This window comes from Larus michahellis (assembly GCF_964199755.1).
Source record: "Larus michahellis chromosome W unlocalized genomic scaffold, bLarMic1.1 SUPER_W_unloc_1, whole genome shotgun sequence".
Lineage (NCBI taxonomy): Eukaryota > Metazoa > Chordata > Aves > Charadriiformes > Laridae > Larus > Larus michahellis.
This window is the reverse complement of record NW_027435888.1, coordinates 197,678-217,898: the sequence shown is the minus strand read 5'-3', so window position 1 is coordinate 217,898 and position 20,221 is coordinate 197,678. Positions and strand designations below refer to the sequence as shown.

General features: G+C 58.8%; 2 protein-coding genes across 2 annotated transcripts in view; one reads left to right on the top strand and one right to left on the bottom strand.

Moving 5' to 3' along the window:
* The first annotated feature begins 4,347 nt into the window (after nucleotides 1-4,347).
* On the top strand, nucleotides 4,348-5,229 carry LOC141736666 (olfactory receptor 14J1-like). Its single transcript, XM_074571219.1, has one exon. It carries the CDS (start codon nucleotides 4,348-4,350, stop codon nucleotides 5,227-5,229), a length of 882 nt encoding a protein of 293 aa, XP_074427320.1.
* Nucleotides 5,230-10,009: 4,780 nt separating this feature from the next.
* The window catches only part of LOC141736646 (scavenger receptor cysteine-rich type 1 protein M130-like), a 66,274-nt gene continuing 56,062 nt past the window's right edge, over nucleotides 10,010-20,221 (bottom strand). Inside the window, exons 3-13 of the mRNA XM_074571190.1 lie at nucleotides 16,140-16,463; nucleotides 14,547-14,855; nucleotides 13,880-14,194; nucleotides 13,326-13,652; nucleotides 12,925-13,239; nucleotides 12,253-12,567; nucleotides 11,723-11,785; nucleotides 11,324-11,638; nucleotides 10,869-10,904; nucleotides 10,448-10,585; nucleotides 10,010-10,285 (exon numbers count right to left, since the gene is read on the bottom strand). Coding sequence (XP_074427291.1) covers nucleotides 10,122-10,285; nucleotides 10,448-10,585; nucleotides 10,869-10,904; nucleotides 11,324-11,638; nucleotides 11,723-11,785; nucleotides 12,253-12,567; nucleotides 12,925-13,239; nucleotides 13,326-13,652; nucleotides 13,880-14,194; nucleotides 14,547-14,855; nucleotides 16,140-16,463 — 2,621 coding nt within the window. The 3' untranslated portion in view covers nucleotides 10,010-10,121. The remainder of the gene's footprint in view (nucleotides 10,286-10,447; nucleotides 10,586-10,868; nucleotides 10,905-11,323; nucleotides 11,639-11,722; nucleotides 11,786-12,252; nucleotides 12,568-12,924; nucleotides 13,240-13,325; nucleotides 13,653-13,879; nucleotides 14,195-14,546; nucleotides 14,856-16,139; nucleotides 16,464-20,221) is intronic.

Below are 20,221 nucleotides of genomic sequence, written 5' to 3'. Positions count from 1 at the left end.
GGTCTGCTGAGGGCTGTGGGTGACGAAGCTGCTTCAGGAAATGGAAGCGTGCCTCCCTGGGGGCTGAGTAGAGCAGAGAACCAGAGGCAGTGATTTCAGGGTGACAAAGAAAGGAGGCAGAGACATCCTGTGTGCTGTAGTCCCCTGGATGTGCCCTGCCAAGCCAAGGGGCCCAGTGCTAATCCCCAGCTTATTGAAATGGGGATGCTTTTGCTCATCACCACATGAGCTTTCCCTCTGCTCACCACCAGGGCCCATACACGCTGAGTGCCTTCCACACTCTTGCCCCTCAGACTCGGCACGACGCAGCTGCCCCTAAGCCTTTGCCTGGACCCTAACCCTAATCCTTCACCTGCAGCTCTCATCTGTAGCCCTTCCCTGAACACTAACGCAAAAGCTGAAACCCTCACCACATGCCTCACGTCCAAAGCTGTAAGAGCGCGTCAAGAGATGGATCACCAACAATCATTGGAGGGAACAGAAGATCTCTCCTAGGAAGAGAAACTGAGAGAGTTGAAGTTGTTGAATGTGGAAACAAAAAAGTTCCAAGGAGACGTTCTTTCAGCCTTTCAATGCATGAGGGAGGCTTAAAACAGAGAAAGAGAGAGAGATTTTAGCAGGGCCAGTAATGACAGTACAAGGGGCAATGGCTTTACACTGAAAGAGTGTAGATTTAGACTGGACATAGGGAAGAAATTTTTCACAATGAGGGTGGTGAGACACTGGAAAAGGTTGCCCAGAGAAGCTGTGGATTCCCCATCGTTGGCGGTGTTCAGGGTCAGGTAGGGTGGGGCTTTGAGCATCCTGATCGAGTCGCAGATGTCCCTAAAAAACAGGGATTGGACTAGATGACCTTTCAAGGCCCCTTCAAACCCAAACCATTCTGGGATACTATGAGGGCAGACGTGGCCACACCAGTGCTGAGTCAAGGGGGACAATAACTCCCCTTCTTTGGATGGCCACTGTCCTACTAACACCACCCCATATGCAGCCGGCCTTAATGGTGCTGAGCCTTTACCAGAGGCTCATATGGCATCCCTCAAAATGCCCAGGCCTCTCTCCTCAGACTCACTCCTCAGCTGGTCCTGTCCCAATTTTCCTCCTTCTTGAAAAACTTGAGGAGGTTTCTGTTGGCCACGTCCCCAGGTGTCTCAAGGTCCCTGTGCACTGAAGCTCCAGCACGTCAGCATTTAAATTGCATGTGCAGATGGCTCATGCTGATTCATGGTTCCTCTAAGACAACTTGAGTAGCTGTAGGACAGCAGAGGTAAGAAAAGGGGTTACTAGTGTCATGGATGTCATGAGGAAGGTGGAAAGTGCCACTGTCACAAACTCAGAAACGCCAAGGGAAGGGCCAACAAGGAAACGGTGAAAGAGTTGGCTCTTTGTATGGGAGGAGATGAGGATGATCCAAGAGAAGAACTTGAGAGTGGAAGAAGAGTGGAAAAGGGAACGAAACGTTAATAGAATCATAGAATTGGCTTGGTTGGGAGGGACCTTTCAGATCACCTAGTCCAACCATCAACCTACCTCTGACAAAAGCCATCACTACACCATATCTCTAAGCACTATGTCTGCCCGTCTTATATTATTGTTCCGTGGCCTTGCCTTGTGACGAATAGCAGATATGGGAACGAGATAGCACTACGGAACAGATAAGCTGCCTACTTGCTTACTACGAAACAGATAAGCGGCCTACTCGCTACCTGAGCCAACATTTCATCAAATTTTGATGAAATTTTGTCCTTTGTGCGAACTTTGCTCATTACAACGTACCGAAACACACCTCCATCCCAGAGGCTACCCGCCCCCAAGGTGCGACCACTCCTCCTTGAGTACACCAATCATAATAAAAGAATTTATGACTAAAGTCACTCAAACTCCACTTTGAAGATAAAATAAATAGTATAAAAATAGCCCGAGAGAGGGGGGATATCGGGGAAGACACCATCGCGAACAAGTCAGGAGAATTCCATCACTAACTTCCGGGAACTGTCGATTGGCTGAGCTTTTCTTCCCCGCCATAGGGATGCCTTTGGGTAAGACAGATCATATCAAGTGTTTCCTTGGGAAACTTAGAAATCTCTGTAGAGAATCTCTCTCCTACATTTATAGCCAGGCTGTATTGTATATAACTTCATTGTGCCTTTTGTATATTTAACAATATCGTTATTTGCACGTGCTTTGCAGACAGTGTATTTATCACCGTCAATCCTATATACCTGTTGTTTAAATAAACTGCAGTGTTTCAGTAGCTGGACGTTTCGGTTTCTCACTGAACACGACCAAAGACTAAAAAGTGGCCGTGCTAGTTCAGGAGCATGACTAGACTGAAGGTGCAGTCCACTATCAGTGTGTCCAAATCGTAACAGTTTAATACATATTAAACGCGATTGGACTGATAGTGCTGGATTGGGCATCACTCCGAATTTAAACCCAGCTGCACCTGGTCCCCCACCTCGGTGAGGAGTGTTAGAACACAAGGGGGTTTATCTTCTGCCAAAACCACTTGGCCCATTTTCATGCAACAGAAGGGACCTTTCAGATCACCTAGTCCAAACACCAACCTAACTCTGACAAAAACCATCACTAAACCATAGCTCTAAGCACTATGTCTGCCCATTTTTTAAATACCTCCAGAGGTGGTGCCTCAACCACTTTCTGGGCAGCCTGTTCCAATGCTTAATAACCGCTTCAGTGTAAAATTTTTTCCAAATATCCTCAGCCTCCATTTCTCCAGGCTAAACAATCCCAGCTCCCTCAGCCACTCCTCATAAGATTTATCCTCCAAATCCCTCACCAGCTCCTTTGCCCTTCCATGGACCCGCTCCAGCACCTCAATGTCTTTTTTTGTGGTGAGGGGCCCAAAACTGGACACAGTACTCCAGGTGGGGCCTCACCAGTGCCGACTCCAGGGGGACAGTCACTTCCCTACTCCTGCTCACCACACTGTTCCTGATACAGGCCAGGATGCTGTTGGCCTTCTTGGCCACCTGGGCACACTGCTGGCTCACATTCAGCCGGCAGTTGACCAACACCCCCAGGTAATTTTCTGCAAGGCATCTCTCTAGCCACAGCCTGTAGTGGAGACGATCAAGGGAGTTGGCAAGGCTGAAAGCCCCCAACACTGCTTATGTCTTTCTCCTCTTGGCTGTGGCTGGTGTCTGTGCCACCAAGGCTACCAGAAGACACCTTATCCTTACAGCACTAGGGCCTTAGCGCCTCCTCTTCCCCACCCGGGAGCCGTCATTCTGTCTTTCTGCCCTTGGCATGGCACGTCCTCCCATCACAATGCCCCAGGAAGAGCCCTGAGCTGTGCTTGTGGGGCAGGACCTCCCTTCCCAGGGGCTGGAGGCCAGGGCTTGTCCCTTTGCCTTTCTCTCACACATTCAGCATTAGCCAGCGTCAGAGACACCTCTCCATTGCCTTTGCCTACCTACCCTCACTGCCTCCAGTTTTCCCTCGAATGAGCCCCCAGGAGCCTTTGGCAGTAATGGCCCTCAGTGGGACCCATTAACGCTCCAAGAAACTTTGGAGTTTGCATCTGACGTTGACTTCTGGAGAGGTTTCATCAGCTTCCCCTGTGTCTGAGCTTCATGAGCTCAGCACCAAAACCACCAGAGAGGGCATTAAAATGCCTTGGGCTGGTGCTGCTCAGTATAGAAATGGGGGTTGGCCGGGCGGCAGGAATCCGTGTTCGCTGCTCGGGATGGGCATCGGGGGGTAGAGCAATTGTGCTGCATCACTTGTGGTTTCCTATATTCTTTTGTAATGATTGTTATTTTCTTTCCCGTTACTGGTCTATCAAACTGTCTGTATCCCAACACATGAGACTTTATTCCTTTTTCTCCCTCTTCTCCCTTTCCCTCTGCAGGGGATCAGAGGGGAGTGAGACAAGAGCTACGTGGTCTTTCCCCCCCAACAAGGCTGAGGAGTGAGATGGCTCTGCTCATGTCACTGCAGTTTGAGGACAACCAGGAGTTTCCTTGAGGTTTTCCTGCAGGAATATGCTGAGCAGCTCCTCTGCGTTACAAGTGGATTACAGATGAGGTAACTAGTGAATGGCAGAAGCTGTCACCCCTTTCCCAAATCCCCGCTGCTGTGCAGCAGGGATGACTCCTTGGGAGCCCACAAGCAGAGCTCTGCTCCTCACGGCACACTTGGCCAGCAACAATGAGCTCCAACAAGGGCAATGCAGAAAGCTCCTGGAAAAAAGGACACAGGCAAAGTGTGTTTTCGGGGCTTGGGTTTGGAAGGGCAGGCAACGGGAAGGGATTTGCTCAGAGCTGTCCTGACTTGTGAGTGTGCTTTCCTCCTTTGGCAGGACCTCGGGAACAAAGGGATGCGATGTCCAACGGCAGCTCCATCACCCACTTCCTCCTCCTGGCATTCGCAGACACGCGGGAGCTGCAGCTCTTGCACTTCTGCCTCTTCCTGAGCATCTACCTGGCTGCCCTCCTGGGCAATGGCCTCATCATCACTGCCGTAGCCTGTGACCACCGCCTCCACACCCCCATGTACTTCTTCCTCCTCAACCTCGCCCTCCTCGACCTGGGCTGCATCTCCACCACTCTGCCCAAAGCCATGGCCAACTCCCTCTGCGACACCAGGGCCATCTCCTTCTCGGGATGTGTTGCACAGCTCTTTCTATTTCTCACCTTGATGTCAGCAGAGTTTTATCTTCTGACAGTCATGGCCTACGACCACTATGTTGCCATCTGCAAACCCCTGCACTATGGGTCCCTCCTGGGCAGCAGAGCTTGTGTCCACATGGCAGCAGCTGCCTGGGGCAGTGGCTTTCTCCATGCTCTGCTGCACACAGACAATACATTTTCAATACCTCTCTGCCAAGGAAATGCTGTGGACCAGTTCTTCTGTGAAATCCCCCAGATCCTCAAGCTCTCCTGCTCAAAATCAGACTACCTCAGAGAAGTTGGGCTTCTTTCTTTTAGTATCTTTTTTGCTTTTCTCTGTTTTGTTTTCATTGTGGTGTCCTATGTGCAGATCTTCAGGGCTGTGATGAGGATCCCCTCACAGCAGGGAAGACAGAGAGCCTTTTCCACGTGCCTCCCTCACCTGGCCATGGTTTCCCTCTTTATCACCACTGGCGTGTTTTCCTACCTGAAGCCTCCCTCCATCTCCTCTTCATTCCTGAATCTAGTGGTGTCATTTCTGTACTCGGTGGTGCCTCCAGCAGTGAACCCCCTCATCTACAGCATGAGGAACTAGGAGCTCAAGGATGCCCTGAGGAAACTGATTGGACATTTTTCAGCAGCCATGGACTGTGTACCTTCCTCTGCAAAGGATTCCCAGCACCTGCTGTGACAAGTCAAGCTTTCCTTATTCATCCCCTCCTCAGTAAGTATCCACCTTTCTTGCGTGACAGAAAAAAGTTGTGTAAATGAAGAGTCAGTCTCTCTGTTTGTTTAAATAAAATACATGAACCAGCTAACACTTCCTTTTCTGAGACCCATCAGCAGCAGGGCTGAATAAACGGGAGATGAGAAGACCTTTCTGGCTGCAGCAGCCTGGGGCAGGCTGTCCCAGTGCCACTCTGTCACTGGGGCGGCAGGAGCTGCCTGAGGGTCCCCAGGGCCAGGGCTGTTGTACTGGGCTGGGGAGAGGGGATGGCACAGAGGGGCTGCAGACCCCTCAGAATATCCTGGGGAGGAGGACACAGGGGCCCACTGACTGCCTTTGCCTTGTGCCCAAATGCCCCCCATCTCTGGGGCTGACCCTCCTCTGCCCCCCAGCAGCTGCGGTGCCCTTCAGAGGGGCTGTGGCTGTGGAGTGAGTGCCCAGAGCTCTGCAGCACCCTGGGGCAGGCTCTGCTGTTGGGCCAGCGCAGACTGGGCTGGGATGGAGAGAGGGCAGGGGAGGTGGCAGAGCTTGGAGGGAGCTGGGCTGGGCTGGAAAGTGCCCAGGAGGGAAAATCCTCGGAGTGCAGCTTGTACCGTGTGACCATGCGGGGTGAGGACTCACACCAGAGTGTTTGTGGTGCAGAGCCAGGGCTTGTGGAATTGGTGTCCGTCTCCAGGGTTTGGTAGTGGTGGGCTGAAGGCATGGGCCTCTGTGAGAAGAGACCAGGGGCTGCTTCCGTGCCAGACAGAGCTGGTTCCAGACAGCTCCAAAAGAAACCCACCGCTGGCCAAAACTGAGCCCATCAACGAGGATGGTGGAACCTCTGTGAGAGTGTATTTAAGAAAGGACACAAGGGCTCGAGTGGGAGAGGAGTGAGGGAAAAACCAGTGTGAGAAACAGCCCTGAAAACACCAGGGTGAGTGAAGAAGGAGGGAGAGGAGGTGCTCCAGGTGCCAGAGCAGATGGTCTCCTGCAGCCTGTGGAGAATACCACAGTAGAGCAGGTATTTCCCTGCAGCCTAAGGAGAGGAGCACAGCGGAGGAGGTAATCCCTGCACTTGGTGGAGGACCCAACACTGGAGAGGTTGGATATTTCCTGAAAGAATTTCAGCTTGAGGAGAGCCCATGCTGTAGCAGGTTTATCTCAAAAGACTGTAGCCTGTAAGAGGGACCCCATGGGAAAAGTGGTAGAAGGAAGGAGCAGCAGAGAGGAATTGGTATGGACTGACCAGGACCCCCTTTCCCCATCACCCTGCAATGGTCAGGGGGAAGGAGGGAGAGGAGCTGGGAAGGAAGCAGCAAAGTTCAGCAAGGGAAAAAAGTGTGGGAGGAGGCTTTCCAGGTGATAAGGTCTTCCATCGGTCCTATGCTTCTTTGACCCTCAGCCTTTGCAGTTGCACTTGCCTGGCCTGCCCACTTACCTTCACTCCTGTCCCTTTTGTACGAGGCCCACACACATCTTGGCACGCCCAGCGTAACATGGCCTCCACCAAAGCTGGAGCCCACCTGGGCTTGGAGGCTGGGAGGGGCCCGGTCCCCTCTGTCCGGGGCTGGGCACAGCTTTTCCCTGGGAACCTCCCTGAGGAGCACTCCTCGTCTGTGTCAGCCTGGGGCCCGGCAGGGGTGGCCCAGGGACAAGGGCTGCTGGGGCAGGGCTGAAGGAGCTCAGCTGGGAGAGCATTAGACTGAAGATCTAAAGGTGCCTGGTTCAGCCCTGGGCTTCAGCAGTGATTTTTCTCCCTCTGCTTTTTGCAGAGCCCGTCTGCCGCCTTCCAGCCTGCCCCAGCCCTGCTTGCTCCTTCACCTCTTGCCAGAGCACCGTCCCTGCCCTGGACCTGCACATCTGCGGCTTAGAAGGAGCCTTCCTCCAGCCCCACAAGTCCCCAGCCTCCCCCTGGGCAGGACTCTCCACTCAGGGCTGCTTTGGGATGGTCTCCAGCTGTGCCTCCTTCCCTGCTCCACAGGATTGGGATGTGTCCTCTGCGGGGTCTCTGCACGACCCAATTCCTCTCCTCTTTGTCATGCTCAAGGGTGCAGAGTCTGTTCCCCTCCTCAGGCGCCTCCTGCACCTTGTCTTCAGTTCCCAGAGCAGGGGCCACTGGACCCATAGTCCCAGGGAGAGGCACTCCCTGGAGCTGCGGCCTGAATGGCAGCATCCTTCCCCCGGGGGGGTGTTGCAGTGAGACCTCTGATGTGCCCAGGACAGCTGACAAAGGCACGCTGAGGATCACCCACCGGAGTGCATGGCCATCGCTATTGTTTAGCCACATGCTGTCCTGAGCAGAATTTCTTGGCCCCCTTTGCCCCCCTGCTCCAATGACTGGTAACACACCAATATGCTCCTCTCTGGGCATCAGCCCCATGGAGATGGACACCTGCCCTTCACCCCACCTCCAGGGATGCTGCGGGGCAGAGGGGTGCAGGAGGAGGCCCGCTAGATGGATGAGGGCATGTGAGCTTTCTGCCCCCATGTTGCCCCATCGCACACCTTGGGGATCCATCAGAGCCTGGGGGCACCTCACCCCAGGGAGGGCATGTCCCTCACCCTGTTGTACTTCTCCTCCTGTGCCGCTGCGCACAGATGTGGCACACAGGGGGGTTGCCCTTGCCCTGGGGGGCAGAGGAGGCTCAGGAGTGTTCTCCTCTCCGTTGGCCCTGGAGGGGGCCAGAGCGTGGGAGCAGCACCTGCAGCCAGAGCCTCCTTCTGCCCCATCGCTCTTCAGAGACGCTGGAGGGGCAGTGCTCTGCAGTGCAGCCCTGTGCCAGGATCAGGCCCCAGGGGAGAGGCAGTGCGGACTTCCCCCATCTCAGGAGGGCTCAAGTGCTGTTTGCTGCAGAGGGTCCCTGGGCACCCAGGGGACAACGGGGCTGTGCTTGTCACAGACCCCTCATGGGAGGAGAGTGTCTCCTGCTGGGAAGGCTCCAGAGGGTGTAGCTCAGTGGCAGAGCGCCCACTTTGCATGTGGGAGATCCTGGCTTCCATCCCCAGCATCTCCAAGGGGCTTCTTCCCTGAATGCCCAGCCTCAGGGAAAGGCTGGAGCTGGAGCCTCTGGTCCTCTGCAGGCACTGTGGGCCTGCCCTGCCCAGCCAGGGTCTGGCTGTGGGGTGAGGAGGGCTGTGTGCGCTGCCTCTTTGGAGCCCCCTCTCAGGAGAGAGGCGGGCAGCTGTGCTGGACCTGAGCTCAGCTCACTGCCCTGCACCACACACCCACCCGAGACATGCCCCTTCCCCACCGCCATGTCTTTGGGCTCTGGTTTCCTCCAACAACCCTCAGGGAGACACTAAAGCACCTGGGCAGGCAAGCAGAGCTCTGGTCAAAGGCTTTTAATAAGAACCAATATGGGGGCTCCTGTGTAAAAACAGGGGAATCAAAATCGAGGAAACCCCTGGCAGATTCTGCTGCCCGTGGGAAAAGGGAGAGGGTTCCCTGGTGCTCATGGCTCTCCCAGCTGCACAGACCTCTCCTCCCTCCTGGCTGCCCCCAGCTGCACTGCAGGGACGGGCTCTCCTGGCCAGGGCTCAGGGACCGTTGTGCACTGAGCTCTGGTGTCGCAGCCTCTGTGTCCTCAGGGGGATGTGCCACAGACACCTCTTCAGCATCGTCATAGCCCGTGCTCTCTGGGGACAGGGACCAGGCATCCCTCTCAGCTCCGGGGGCACCAGCACCTCTCTGGGAGAGCAGGTTTGGCCCTGCAAGCAGCAAGGCAGGCCATTGCATGTTCACCCCATGGGGTGCCTCTCCTGGGCTGTACATCACCTTCCTCCCTTCTCCTCACCAGTCCTGAGACGTTCAGCTCCCTCTCCCACCCACTGTACCGCAGAAGAAACTCCTGGGGCAGGTTCCCCCATCCCAGCACGTTGGGCTCTCAGTGTGACAGTGATTCATCCAGCACCAGGGATGCCACCCCAGGAACCAGCAGCACTTTCTTTCCTTCTCACCTCCAAGGGTATGCGTGGGTCCAGATCCTTCCTCTGCCACCCTGGGCTTTTCCCAGTCTTCCTGCCCCTCCTGACCCCCCCCCTCCCCAGGGTCAGAAACCTCCCTGGCATCATCATAGCCATCAGCTGGGTCACCTCCAGGCAGGACAGGGACATCTGAAAGGAGAGGAGAGCTGGTGTCAGTGAGAAGATGCGTTCTGCAGAGCAGAGGATGGGAGGATGCGCAGGGACGTGGGGCTCCGACATCGGTGTTTGCAGCCCCACAGGAGATCCCGCCAGACCTCCCAGCTCCGAGGGTGACACTCAGTGACACTGCTGTCCATCATATGTCTGCAGGGAGGAGACATCCACCCCTTCCTGCCCCCCATTACCTGGTGCTGGCCATGGATCATCCTCCTCCTCACTGTCCCCGGGGTACGGCTGCAGCTTGCTCAGGGACCCCTCTGAATAGGAGCCTGGAGAGAGGCCCAGCGGGTGTGAGGGGAGTGCGCTCTGCTGACCCAGCTTGTGCTCAGTGCTGCTGGGGACGTGGGACCCACAGAGCCACGGCTGCACGGGGACGAGGGCTCAGGACTCACCCTGCTGCCCTGGGACAAAGCCCATCTCCAAGGGCCTGCCAGAGCTGCCCTGGGACAGCCCCTTCCCTCACCCCTCAGGTGTCCCCCAGGGTGCAGGGGCAGGCAGAGAGGGGCTGTCCCCAAATGGGACGCGCAGGGCAGGTGGGGAGAAAGCTTCTCTCCTGGGCCCAGGACATGGGTGCTCCCCACACAGATCCAACAGCCCCACAACCGCACGAACCATGGGTTAGGGGGCTGCAGGGGTCAACCCTGGGTGGCAGCCAGGGGAAAGAGCACTGTAGATGTGTCCTCAATGAGGGACGCACACCAACCTGAGCCGCTGAACCTTGCCTGCTTCTGCCATGCTGGGCTGGAACCGATCTCCTCGTACACGGCCTCAGGGAAGGGCTCCTGAGCTCTCTCAGAGCCTGTGGACAGAGGCAGGGCTGGCCCAGGGATGGTCAGAGAGGGGATGGGATCCCGCAGAGAGCACACACTCTTGTCCCCCCAGCTCTGCCTCTCCCACTCACTGACACCCCATGGCACCCCTGGCCTTGCCAGCAGGCATCTTCCCCTGGGAAGGGACCCACCTCTGCGCCCAGCCCTGGCGCTTCGCACTTGCCCGGCCAGGAGGGCCAGGAGCAGGCAGACAAGGGCTCCCAGGATGATGCACATGATGACGGGAAAGGAGACTCTCCCGCTGCCGGTCAGACGGCCCCACGTGGGATCTGCATGGCAGGAACACAGAAAGGGCAGCACCAGGCCTGGGAGAGGTGAGGGGCCGGCACACCCCAGTCCTGACCCCCATTACGTACCGGGTTTCAGGGGATGAGGGATGGGGAAGCTCCCACCTGACTGGGTGAATGACAGCCCTCCCCAGCCTCCCGCCCCACCGCTACCCCGCTGCCTCCTCCTGGGAGTTTCACAGCCCAGCAAGGAGCCCCTTCCCTCCGGCTGTGGGTCACAGCCTGGCCCCAAGAAGACCCAGCGCTGGTGGGGAGGACGGGTTACCTGCTGGAGGGGTTGGTGCTGCCGTCCTGGGTGCATCTGCAGAGGGGGAGAAGGAGAGCTGGGCTGAGAGGGTGGGGGTGCAGGTACCAGGGAGCCTCCTCTCTGACACACCGTGTGTGTGTGTGTGTGCGCACGTGTGCATGTGCAGACATCCCTGCCACATCCCACCCAAATCGCCCCTCCTGCACGACTGGTGAGCATGGCCAGGAAGGAGCGCAGGGCCCAGAGCAGGGACAGAGCCGGCAGCCCGGGAGGTGCCCCTGGGGGCTGCAGGGCCCTGCGGGCAGAAGCTGGAGGACATCCAGCCCCACCGAAGCTGCTGCCCACTCGGCAAAAGGCTCTCCTGCTCTGCAGGGATGGCCTTGCTCTCAGGAGCTCTGGAGCCATGATGGCAGCCAATGGAGGAAATTGTGAGGTGTCCCTGCTCTTCGAGGTGTCGCAGCCCTGCCGCTCACCTGAGCAGATCAGGGCCGCGTCCTCCTTATGGCGGCAGGCACCGCTGTCCCCAGGCCGGGCCCAGCAGTCCTGCAGAGATGGCTCTGTCCCCCGGCACTCCACCTGCTCCAGCCAGATGGGGCCGCTCCCCTCCCCAAATGCAGCCTCGGCCAGGGCAGACACCGCAGGGCCACAGCCCAGCTGCCTGCATGCCACCTCGGCATCCCGCATGTCCCAAGAGTCGTCACACACCGTCCCCCAGGAGCCGCGGTGCCACACCTCCACTCGGCCGGAGCACCCCTTCTCCCCTCCCACGGCACGAATCTTCTCCCTGTCTGGAGAAGGCAGAGAGCTCCCAGGGCCGCGGGACAGCAGGCAGAGCCCTGCCAGGCGAGAGGGGCATGCAGAGGAGCAGCTACCTGTGCAGCTCGGGGTGCTGGGGCACGCAGCCATTGGGGCCGGGGGCGTTTCTGGCTGACTCCCTGCAGAGGGAAATGCTGTGGTGAAGGGGCTGCTGCAGGGGGGCGTGCAGCAGAGAGCGGGGCTTGGCTCAGCTAGTGCCACCCACCCATAGCAGCAGCTGAACCCTGGTCCTTCCGGGGACACACACAGGGCAACATGGGGGACCCTGACTGCTCAGCCCCAAAGGGACCCTGGGTCACAGAGCAGCAGGAGGGTGTCCATGGAAGGGACACTCCTCAGAGCCCTGGCTGTTCCCTTCTGGGACCTTGCCTCGAGAAACCTCTGCCTCAACCAGGCGAAGCTGGGAGCCCGGCTGGCAACCGCTGGTGAATGTGTGGGGCTCCAGGAGAGGAAGTCCCATTTTTGGTACCAGCAGCAGCAGCGTCTGGCTTGGAAACGAAAGGCCCCCGCAGGCCCAGGAATTTGACCATGCCCAGCCAGGAGCAGGAACGCAGGGGATGCTGGTGCCCGGCTAGCTCAGAATTACCCTTGCAGGTGATGTGGGTCTCATCTCGCAGGTCGTCGCATGACTGCGGGTGCCAGGGAGCGGAGGGACACTGCCAGAAGGAGCTGTTTCTCTCCCCACACTCCACACGATCCAGCCAGGCCATGCCAGACAGCCTGCCGTAGGGCCGTTGTGTTTCCAGGGACCCTCTGTCCCCGCAGCCCAGCTCCTTGCATGCCAGCGACACAGTTTCAGGAGTCATGGAGTTGGAGCAAACGCTCCCCCACGTCCCATTGTAGAAAACCTGCAGGCGCCCGGAGCAGTTGGTGCCGTTCTCCAGCCTCAGGGCCATGAACTCTGGGAGGAAAGGCAGTGAGGGGGAACAGGCTGGGCTGGGGCTGGGGGAGCAGGGACACCCCTGCACCCACCAGGCCCTCAGACAGGCAAAGGCATGTCCAGCAAGTCCCCCTTGCACCCACGGACAGAGAAATGTCCCTGATGGACCGACACCCCTGCCCTCCCTGCTGACTGTCAGGGACAGCTGAGCTCCCCAGGGACCCCCGGTGGGACTGAGGGCACCTGTGCATGGGTGTCCCCACGGTGGCCTTTGTCAGGGGCTCAGAGCTTTCCAGGAACAGCCTCGGCCATTGCCGGCTCTCCCCTCGTCCCGGCCTGCCTGGGCACTGGGCTCCCACCACATCTCCCGGCACACACCTGAGCAGACGACTCCTGCGTCCTCTTTGTGCCCGCAGTCGTGCTGCCCCCAGGACCCTGCCGGGCAGTCCCAGAGAGCAGCTTCGGCCCCGGAGCAGTTCACGCTCTCCAGCCAGATCTGAGTGGAGCCTTCCCCGAAGCGAGCGGAGCCAACCGCCTCCAGCGCCCCTCCGCAGCCCAGCTGGTGGCAAACGACGGCAGCATCAGACACGTCCCAGCCGTCATCGCAGACACTCCCCCAGCTGCCCTGGTAGTAGATCTCCACTCTCCCAGCACAGCGCCCAGGCCCGTTCACCAGCCGCACCTGACGGCTCCCTGTAGCAGGAGGAAACCCTGGCTGCCATCAAGGGCCGGCTGCCCACCCAGCCCAGAGCCTGGGGGGGCCGTGCAGCGCCACTCACCCCAGCAAACGACCCCCACGTCCTCGGCAAACCCTGCTTCCAGCGCACTCTCAGGCAGGGAGGTGTTGCAGAGGGTCAGGTTGGCCTCGTGCCCTGCACACCGCACCCCTCGTAGCCCCACGGGACCCGTCCCTCTCTGAGCCTTCGGGGGGTTGTAGGCTGCCTCTGCCTCTCCGCACTGCAGCTGCCGGCACACCACGCTGGCCTCCTGCACGTCCCACTGCTCATCCAGGACTCTGCCCCACGTCCCGTGCTGGAAGATCTCCACTCGCCCGTCGCACGGGCTTCCTCCACCCACCAGCTGCAGGGATGCGAAGCGAGCTGGGCCTGGGGAGAGCAGCCATGCCCCAGCCCTTGGCGGCATCGGGGAGCCTGTCAGCCTGCAGCATGTCTCCAGGCTCTGGCACCCTTGCAGGAGGGCCTTGGAGCTCGCCTGCCTGCCGCCAGCCCTCTGTGGGGACCTTCTGAGCCAGAGCCTTGCACTGCCACAGGGTCCCCTGCTTTGGGAGCATTTAAGAGGAAAACAGAGTAACCGAGTGTTTTCCTGCACTCACCTGAGCGTATGACAGCAGCGTCGTTCTCATGGGAGCACGGTGAGGCCCCCAGGGCAGTCACTGGGCACTCTCCCAGGTGGGCTTCAGTCCCGTCACAGTGGAAGGAGTCTCTCCAGACAGGGCCGCTTCCTCTCCCAAAATGCCCTCCTTTAGGAATGGACTCAGCAAACCCGCAGTTGAGGTGACGGCAGAGAACGTGGGCGTCCAAGAGGTCCCAGCGGGAGGCACAGAGGGTGCCCCAGGTGCCCTGCACATGGACCTCCACCCTCCCCTCACACGCCGTGCTGCCGTTCACCAGCCTGAACCCTGTGAACTCGGGACAGAGAAGGATGAGACAGGGCAGACTTGTGCTTTTCTTCCTTGGGTGGTGGAGTAGAGGGCAAATGGACACCCTGCCTTTCTCCTCCTTCTGCACCATTTTAGGGCTGCAGACAAACATTCAAGGTCAGGCCTACTGGGGCTCTGAGCAACCTGATCTAGTTGAAGAGGTCCCTGCTGGTTGCAGGCAAGTTGGACTAGATGACATTGAAAGGTCCCTTCCAACCCAAACCATCCTATGGTTCTGTGATCACCCCTTCTGTCCTCACACCCAGCACAGCACAGTCCTGTCCCTGCTCCCCCATCATCGGCACACCCCCGGTGGTAACACCCTGCCCTGAGTCCTTACGTGTGCAGGTGACACCGGCAGCATTCGTGTGGGTGCAGGGCTGGTCCCTGGGGGACCCCGTGGGGCAGGAGCTGAGAAGGGATTCATTCCCCACACACTGCAGCTCTCTGTCCCACATGGGACCAGCCCCTTCTCCAAAGTGAGCTGCCCCGGGGACAGACAGGGCTGTGCCACACTGCAACTCTCTGCAGACCACGTCGGCAGCTTTGGGACCAAAGTCGGAGTCACAGACAGTTTTCCACTCGTTCCTATCACGGATCTCCACTCTTCCTGAGCAGGGGTTGTCCCCTCCAAGCAGCTGGACAAATCCTGGAGTAACCAAAGAACCCTGTGAGTTCCCACAGCCCTCTGGCAGTTACATGTCCCACCTCATCTCTAAGATGGCCACAGGCAAAGAGCCCCACGACCCTCCCAGCAGCTCCCAGTGGGTGTTGATGGCACAAACACACCAGGGACCCCCTGCTGCTCCCCCAACATCATCACAGCACTCGTGGGCTGGCTTTTCTCCCAAACCCACGGCCACAGGAAGTGCTTAGAAAAACTGCTGCCCTCCTGGAGACCCTGGGCTACCTGGCACTGGCCCCAGACACTGCAGCGCTTGAGCCCAAGGAGATGGGCTGAGGTTCTGCTGGCTGCTGCAGCCTGCTCTGCCCCACCAAGCTGAGAGCCAGGCTGAGGAACCCCTTGGAGCCACCAGAAATGGAGCCCATTGGGGCACTGCTATTAGATGGGACATGTCAGAGGGAGCAGATGTGGTGCAGCTGTACCTCCAGTCGCTGTCTCCACCAGCCCCCAGCTCCAGCACCTGCCTGGGGAGGGTCCTCAGCCAGGGCCAGAGAACACTGCCAGGGGTGCACATCCCTGGCCCCCAGCTGGGTAGAGGGCAGGAGAGGGGGCAGAAGAGCAGCCCTGGGCTGACATGAGCTCCCAGGGCAAGGAGAGCCAGAAAGTGCTGGCAAGTGCCCTTGGCACAGGGCAGGCAGGGGCTGGGGTAGGCAGGAGAGGCTGGGCGGCAGGTCAGCGCTGCCTGCACAAGGGTGTTTCCCTGTGGGCTCGCTCTCATGGGGTGACTCTGGAAGGGGAATGAGGTGGCCATGAGCCACCCAGCTCTTCTGCCCAAGCCCAGGGCCCCTGCCCTCTGAGCAGCCCCTCTGCTTTGGGGGACTCATGTCTGCCAGGGGACACAACCCAAAAGTCCCTGACCTCCTTGGGCCCAAGGTTGTGGGTGGCCACGTAAGCTGCTCTAAGTTCCTCTTGCACGAGGGCAACATGTCCTCGGTGCTGCCAGACAGGTCCTGGCTGAATGGGAGGAGACAGTTGGGAACCAACAGAGTCTGCGAGGCCGGGTGGGAATTCATCTCCAGCCCCAGGCGCCAATGGAGGGTGGGCTGAGACACATCAGGGGTCAGGCAGTGGCGGGGTTCCCACTGGCTTTTCCTCAGGGACCGGGGAAACCAGCAATGACAGTCCCAGCTCAGCAGCGTGACCAGCCACACCAGGCCCTTCTCCAGTAACTCCTTGTTTCCTTGAGGGCACAGCTAGGTCCCTTTCCCCGTCCTGGTCACAAAGGTGGGGAACAGGCTGGCACCGTACCTGAACACGTCATTCCAGCATCCTCACTGTGATCACAGTATTGTCGAAAATCTTCTATGCTTGTGCAATCAGACAGGGCTGACTCAGTGCCATGACACTCAACATCAGCCATCCAAATGGGGCCAGATCCTGGCCCAAAGTGTGCTTCAGCATGAGCTTTAACAGCAGACCCACAGCGCAGCTGCTTACAAACCACTGCAGCATCATTCGTGTCCCAGGAGTCATCACACACAGTCCCCCACTGGCCCTGGTGTTTTACCTCCACTCTCCCAGCACAGCGTCCGCCGCCATCCTCCAGCCTCACCTCTGCAGCCCCTTCGAACATCGACATGGGACCGCTCAGGAGAGCACCGAGCCCCAGAGTGCAGGTCTAGAAGGCCCCCCCTGCCCAGGATGAGTCAGAAGCACCACGGTGGGAGGGTGGGAGTCCTCACCCCTCCAGGCTGTCCCTTGGCCAGTGTGGGGATCCCTGCTCTCCCCACAGCCTGTGAAGGCTAGGGGTGCAGTACTCCAGCCCTTCTGGGATGGGCTATTCACCATAACACAGCCCTGGGAACCTCCTCCCACTCCCATGGCCCCCTCCCATGACCACCCACTCATTGTGCCCCCAGGCCCTGCACAGGGAACCTGCTCCTCCCCAGCCCAACACCCCATAACAGCCCCATGCCCCCAGCCCCACAACTTCCCCTGCCGACCACCTGCCCTGGCACCACCCAAGCTCACACCCCCCCAGGCCTTTCTGTGTCCTCATGAACACCAACATGATCCCAAGGATCCCCCCAACTCATGTCCCCTCCTGGCCCCTGGTGGCAGCCCTGCCCCTGTGCTTGGTGGGGGCCCCTGAGAAGGGAACTTCTCTACCACCTCTGGGTGCAGACAGTCCAGTCCCCCTCTCTCTGTGGGGCACAAACTGCCTTCCTGGTGTCAGGGCTCCCCTGAAGCCTGGAGCCACAGCCAGCCTCAGGGGCACAGTACTGGGGAACAAGTCATCCCAAAAGGGTACCCCAGGATGGGTTGTCTTTAAATGCAGCCAGGCACAGGCTGCCTGAAATACTGGAGCTCTGGAAGTGGAGACACCCTCTCCCAGCCAAATGGACACAGGCAAAGGCACAGGGTCCATAGACCTGAGCTCCTTCTGACCCTCATCTCAGCGGCACTTGGAAAGAAACCCTCTTCCCAAAGGGCTCTTGATGACCCCACTGGTACCCGATGGCCCTGGGCTGTGGGAAAAGGGAGCCGGCACTTACCTCTGCAGAGCTGCACCCAGAGGAGCAGCCACAGCACCCGAGGGGACAGGAGTCCCTCCATTCCCATCCTGAGCCTCCTGCCCTGCTGGCACAGCCCTGCTCTTCCCCACTCCCTGTCACAGCTCCTGGGGACTCAGGGGGACGTCGATGATGGGAGGGTGATATATCTCTGCAGATGCCGACCCAGCTGCGGAAGGAGCCAATCAAAGCAGCAGCACCTTTTTAGACGTTATCGGGAGCTATCTCCCCTCCGACACAGCCCAGCCCGCCAATGAACTTCTCCAGCACCGTTCATGACCATATATGAGGGACATATATGTCCCGCTGCCGGTGTCATGGTCGCTGTGGTGGCGGATCATCATGGGACAAGCTGGGTGTGCCGGGGAATTTGGTTAGTCACCCCTTGCACCCTGCTGTGGGCCTGGAAGCACTGAGCATCTCCTGCGCTGGGCTCATCCAAGAAGCCATGAGGCAAGTGTCCAGCTGCCCCCAAGCTGCAGTGACCATGGAGCGGGGACTGCACCAGGTCTGTGTCAGGATGGGGAGGAAACAGCCCCTGGCCCTGCCATGGACCTCACTGTGCTGGGAGCAGCATCTGGGAGAGGTCTTCATCCAGGGCAAGGGCTCCATCCCAGGAGTGTTGGCTTGTCCGTCCCTCCCTGCAGGGCCCCACAGTGAGTCCCTCACAGGAGCTGGAGCTGGATCATGTCCCTGCCCTGGCAGCAGACGGGAAGCCCGGAGGCTCAGACGTGTCCCTGACTCTCAATGTGTCACCCAGGGGCTGTTATTCCCCGCGGGCGGAGCGGGAGCTGGAGCCTGCAGGTGCACAAACCACAGCCCACGTCGCCTCGACGCGCTCCCCCCGCTCCCCCCGCAGCGCCCGGGCAGGAAGTCTGTGGTTTCCTCCTGGCGCCGTGCCCAGGCACATCCCTGGGGTGCCCCTGAGCCACCCCCACCCCGACTGCTCCAGCCAGGGCCGCAGGGGCTGCTCCTTCGGCCTCGCTGACATGGGGACGGGCAGCTCCCAGCCCCCATCATGACCCTGTCATGCACACGGCCGCTCTGCACCGAGCCCCATGGGCACGGGGTGACATTGGTGACGTGACCTCACATCCTTCCTACTGCCAAAGCTGTGTGTTCGTGGGTTATACTGATGGTGACCTCACACTCTCCTACTTCTGCTGCCGTGTGCTCATGAGTGGTACCGACAGTGACCTCACGTCCCTCCTGCTGCCACCACCGTGTGCTCAGGGGTTACAGTGACCATGACCTCACACCCTCCTGCTGCTGCTGTTGCGTGCTCAGGAGTTCCGCTGTCACATGTGTGTGTGTGTGTGTTGTGTACAGGCTTCTGATGACGATGGTTCTTCCAAAAAGCCATATTGGGGTGGGGTCCAAGTATTATTTTAATGGCATCAGAAGCGGCCACACAAGCCATATGCCTGCTCCTTGCCCAAAAGCTACACAGGCAGCGGTGAAATCACAAGAGCGACATTCACAAGCCACGTTCCTGCTCCTGGCCTATCAGGTATTCAGACACCAATGACCTCACAAACACCTACATAAACTACTGCTTGGCTCCCAACCTGTCATCTACTCGGGCACCCATGACACCACAACACCCTACACCACCCATGTTCCTGCTCCTGCCCTACCAGGTATGCGGGCAGCAGTGACTTCACCAGCTCCTACACAACTCATGGGCCTCTTGCTGGCCTGTCAGCTGAGCAGTCACAGGTGACCCTGCAAACACCTACACAAGATGGGGGCTTAGTCCTGGCCTACCAGCTTCTCAGGCACCTGGGACCTCAAAACACCCAACACAAGACATGTTTCTCCTGGGCTCCTCAGGCACCAGTGACATCGCAGAGACATCCACAAGCCAGGTGATGGCTCCTGGCCTGTCGTCTGCGCAGGCACCAGTGACCTCCAGGCACCTACACAATCCCTAGGCCTGTTCCTGGCCCACTGGCTACTCAGGCGTGAGTGACCTCATAAGCACAGACGCAGGGCGTGGGCCTGCTCCTGGCCTGTCAGGTGTCCAGACATGAAGGGTCTCACCAAACCTACACGAGCCGTGGGTCAGCTCGTGGCCTGTCAGCTGAGCGGGACCTCACAAGTGCGTATCTGCCCGTTTGCCACGTACTTGCTGGTGAGGGACTCAGGCTGCAGTGACCTCACAGGCACCTACACGGGCTTTGCACCTGGTCCTGCCTTATCAGCTACTCAGCCAAGAGTGACATCCCAAGGACAAGCCCGAGCCACGTGTCTCCTATCAGCTACACCAGCACCAGGGACCTCACCAGCCCCTACAGGAGCCCTGGCCTTGCTCCTGCTCTATCAGCTACTCAGGCACCAGAGACCTGACCCCCACATCTCCCCCTGCTTGCTGTCTGCTCACCTCTGAGATACGACTCCTCACAAGCTCCTGCACAGACCAGAAGCCTCCTCTTGGCCTGTTGGCTACTCAGGCAGCAGCTCCTCACAAGCACATACCAACCTATTTGCTGCGTGCTCGTCTTTTGGGGGGACCCAAGCCAGTACTGACCCCCCTCTCCGTCACTTGCTCACCCCTCCTAGAAGGGGGCCGTAGCCCCTGGGCATGTTCCAGCGTGTCCGTGCCCCACCACCTTTCGGGCACCCCTCCGCCCTCTTGAATTCCCCCCAGCCCACCCTGTCAGGGCTTGTTCTGCAGCCTGGTAAAGTGGGGGACCCCCACCCGGCCTTTTCCTTCTGCTTCCGTTCACATTTAAACTCTAATTCTTCACTACACTAAATCATACTGAAGAAGGATTTATTCGATTCAAAACTATAGCTCCAATTCAAATTTATAGT

What these genes read in the sequence shown, in the direction of transcription:
- LOC141736666 (XM_074571219.1), top strand. Translation starts at nt 4,348, where the DNA reads ATGTCCAACGGCAGCTCCATCACCCACTTCCTCCTCCTGGCATTCGCA.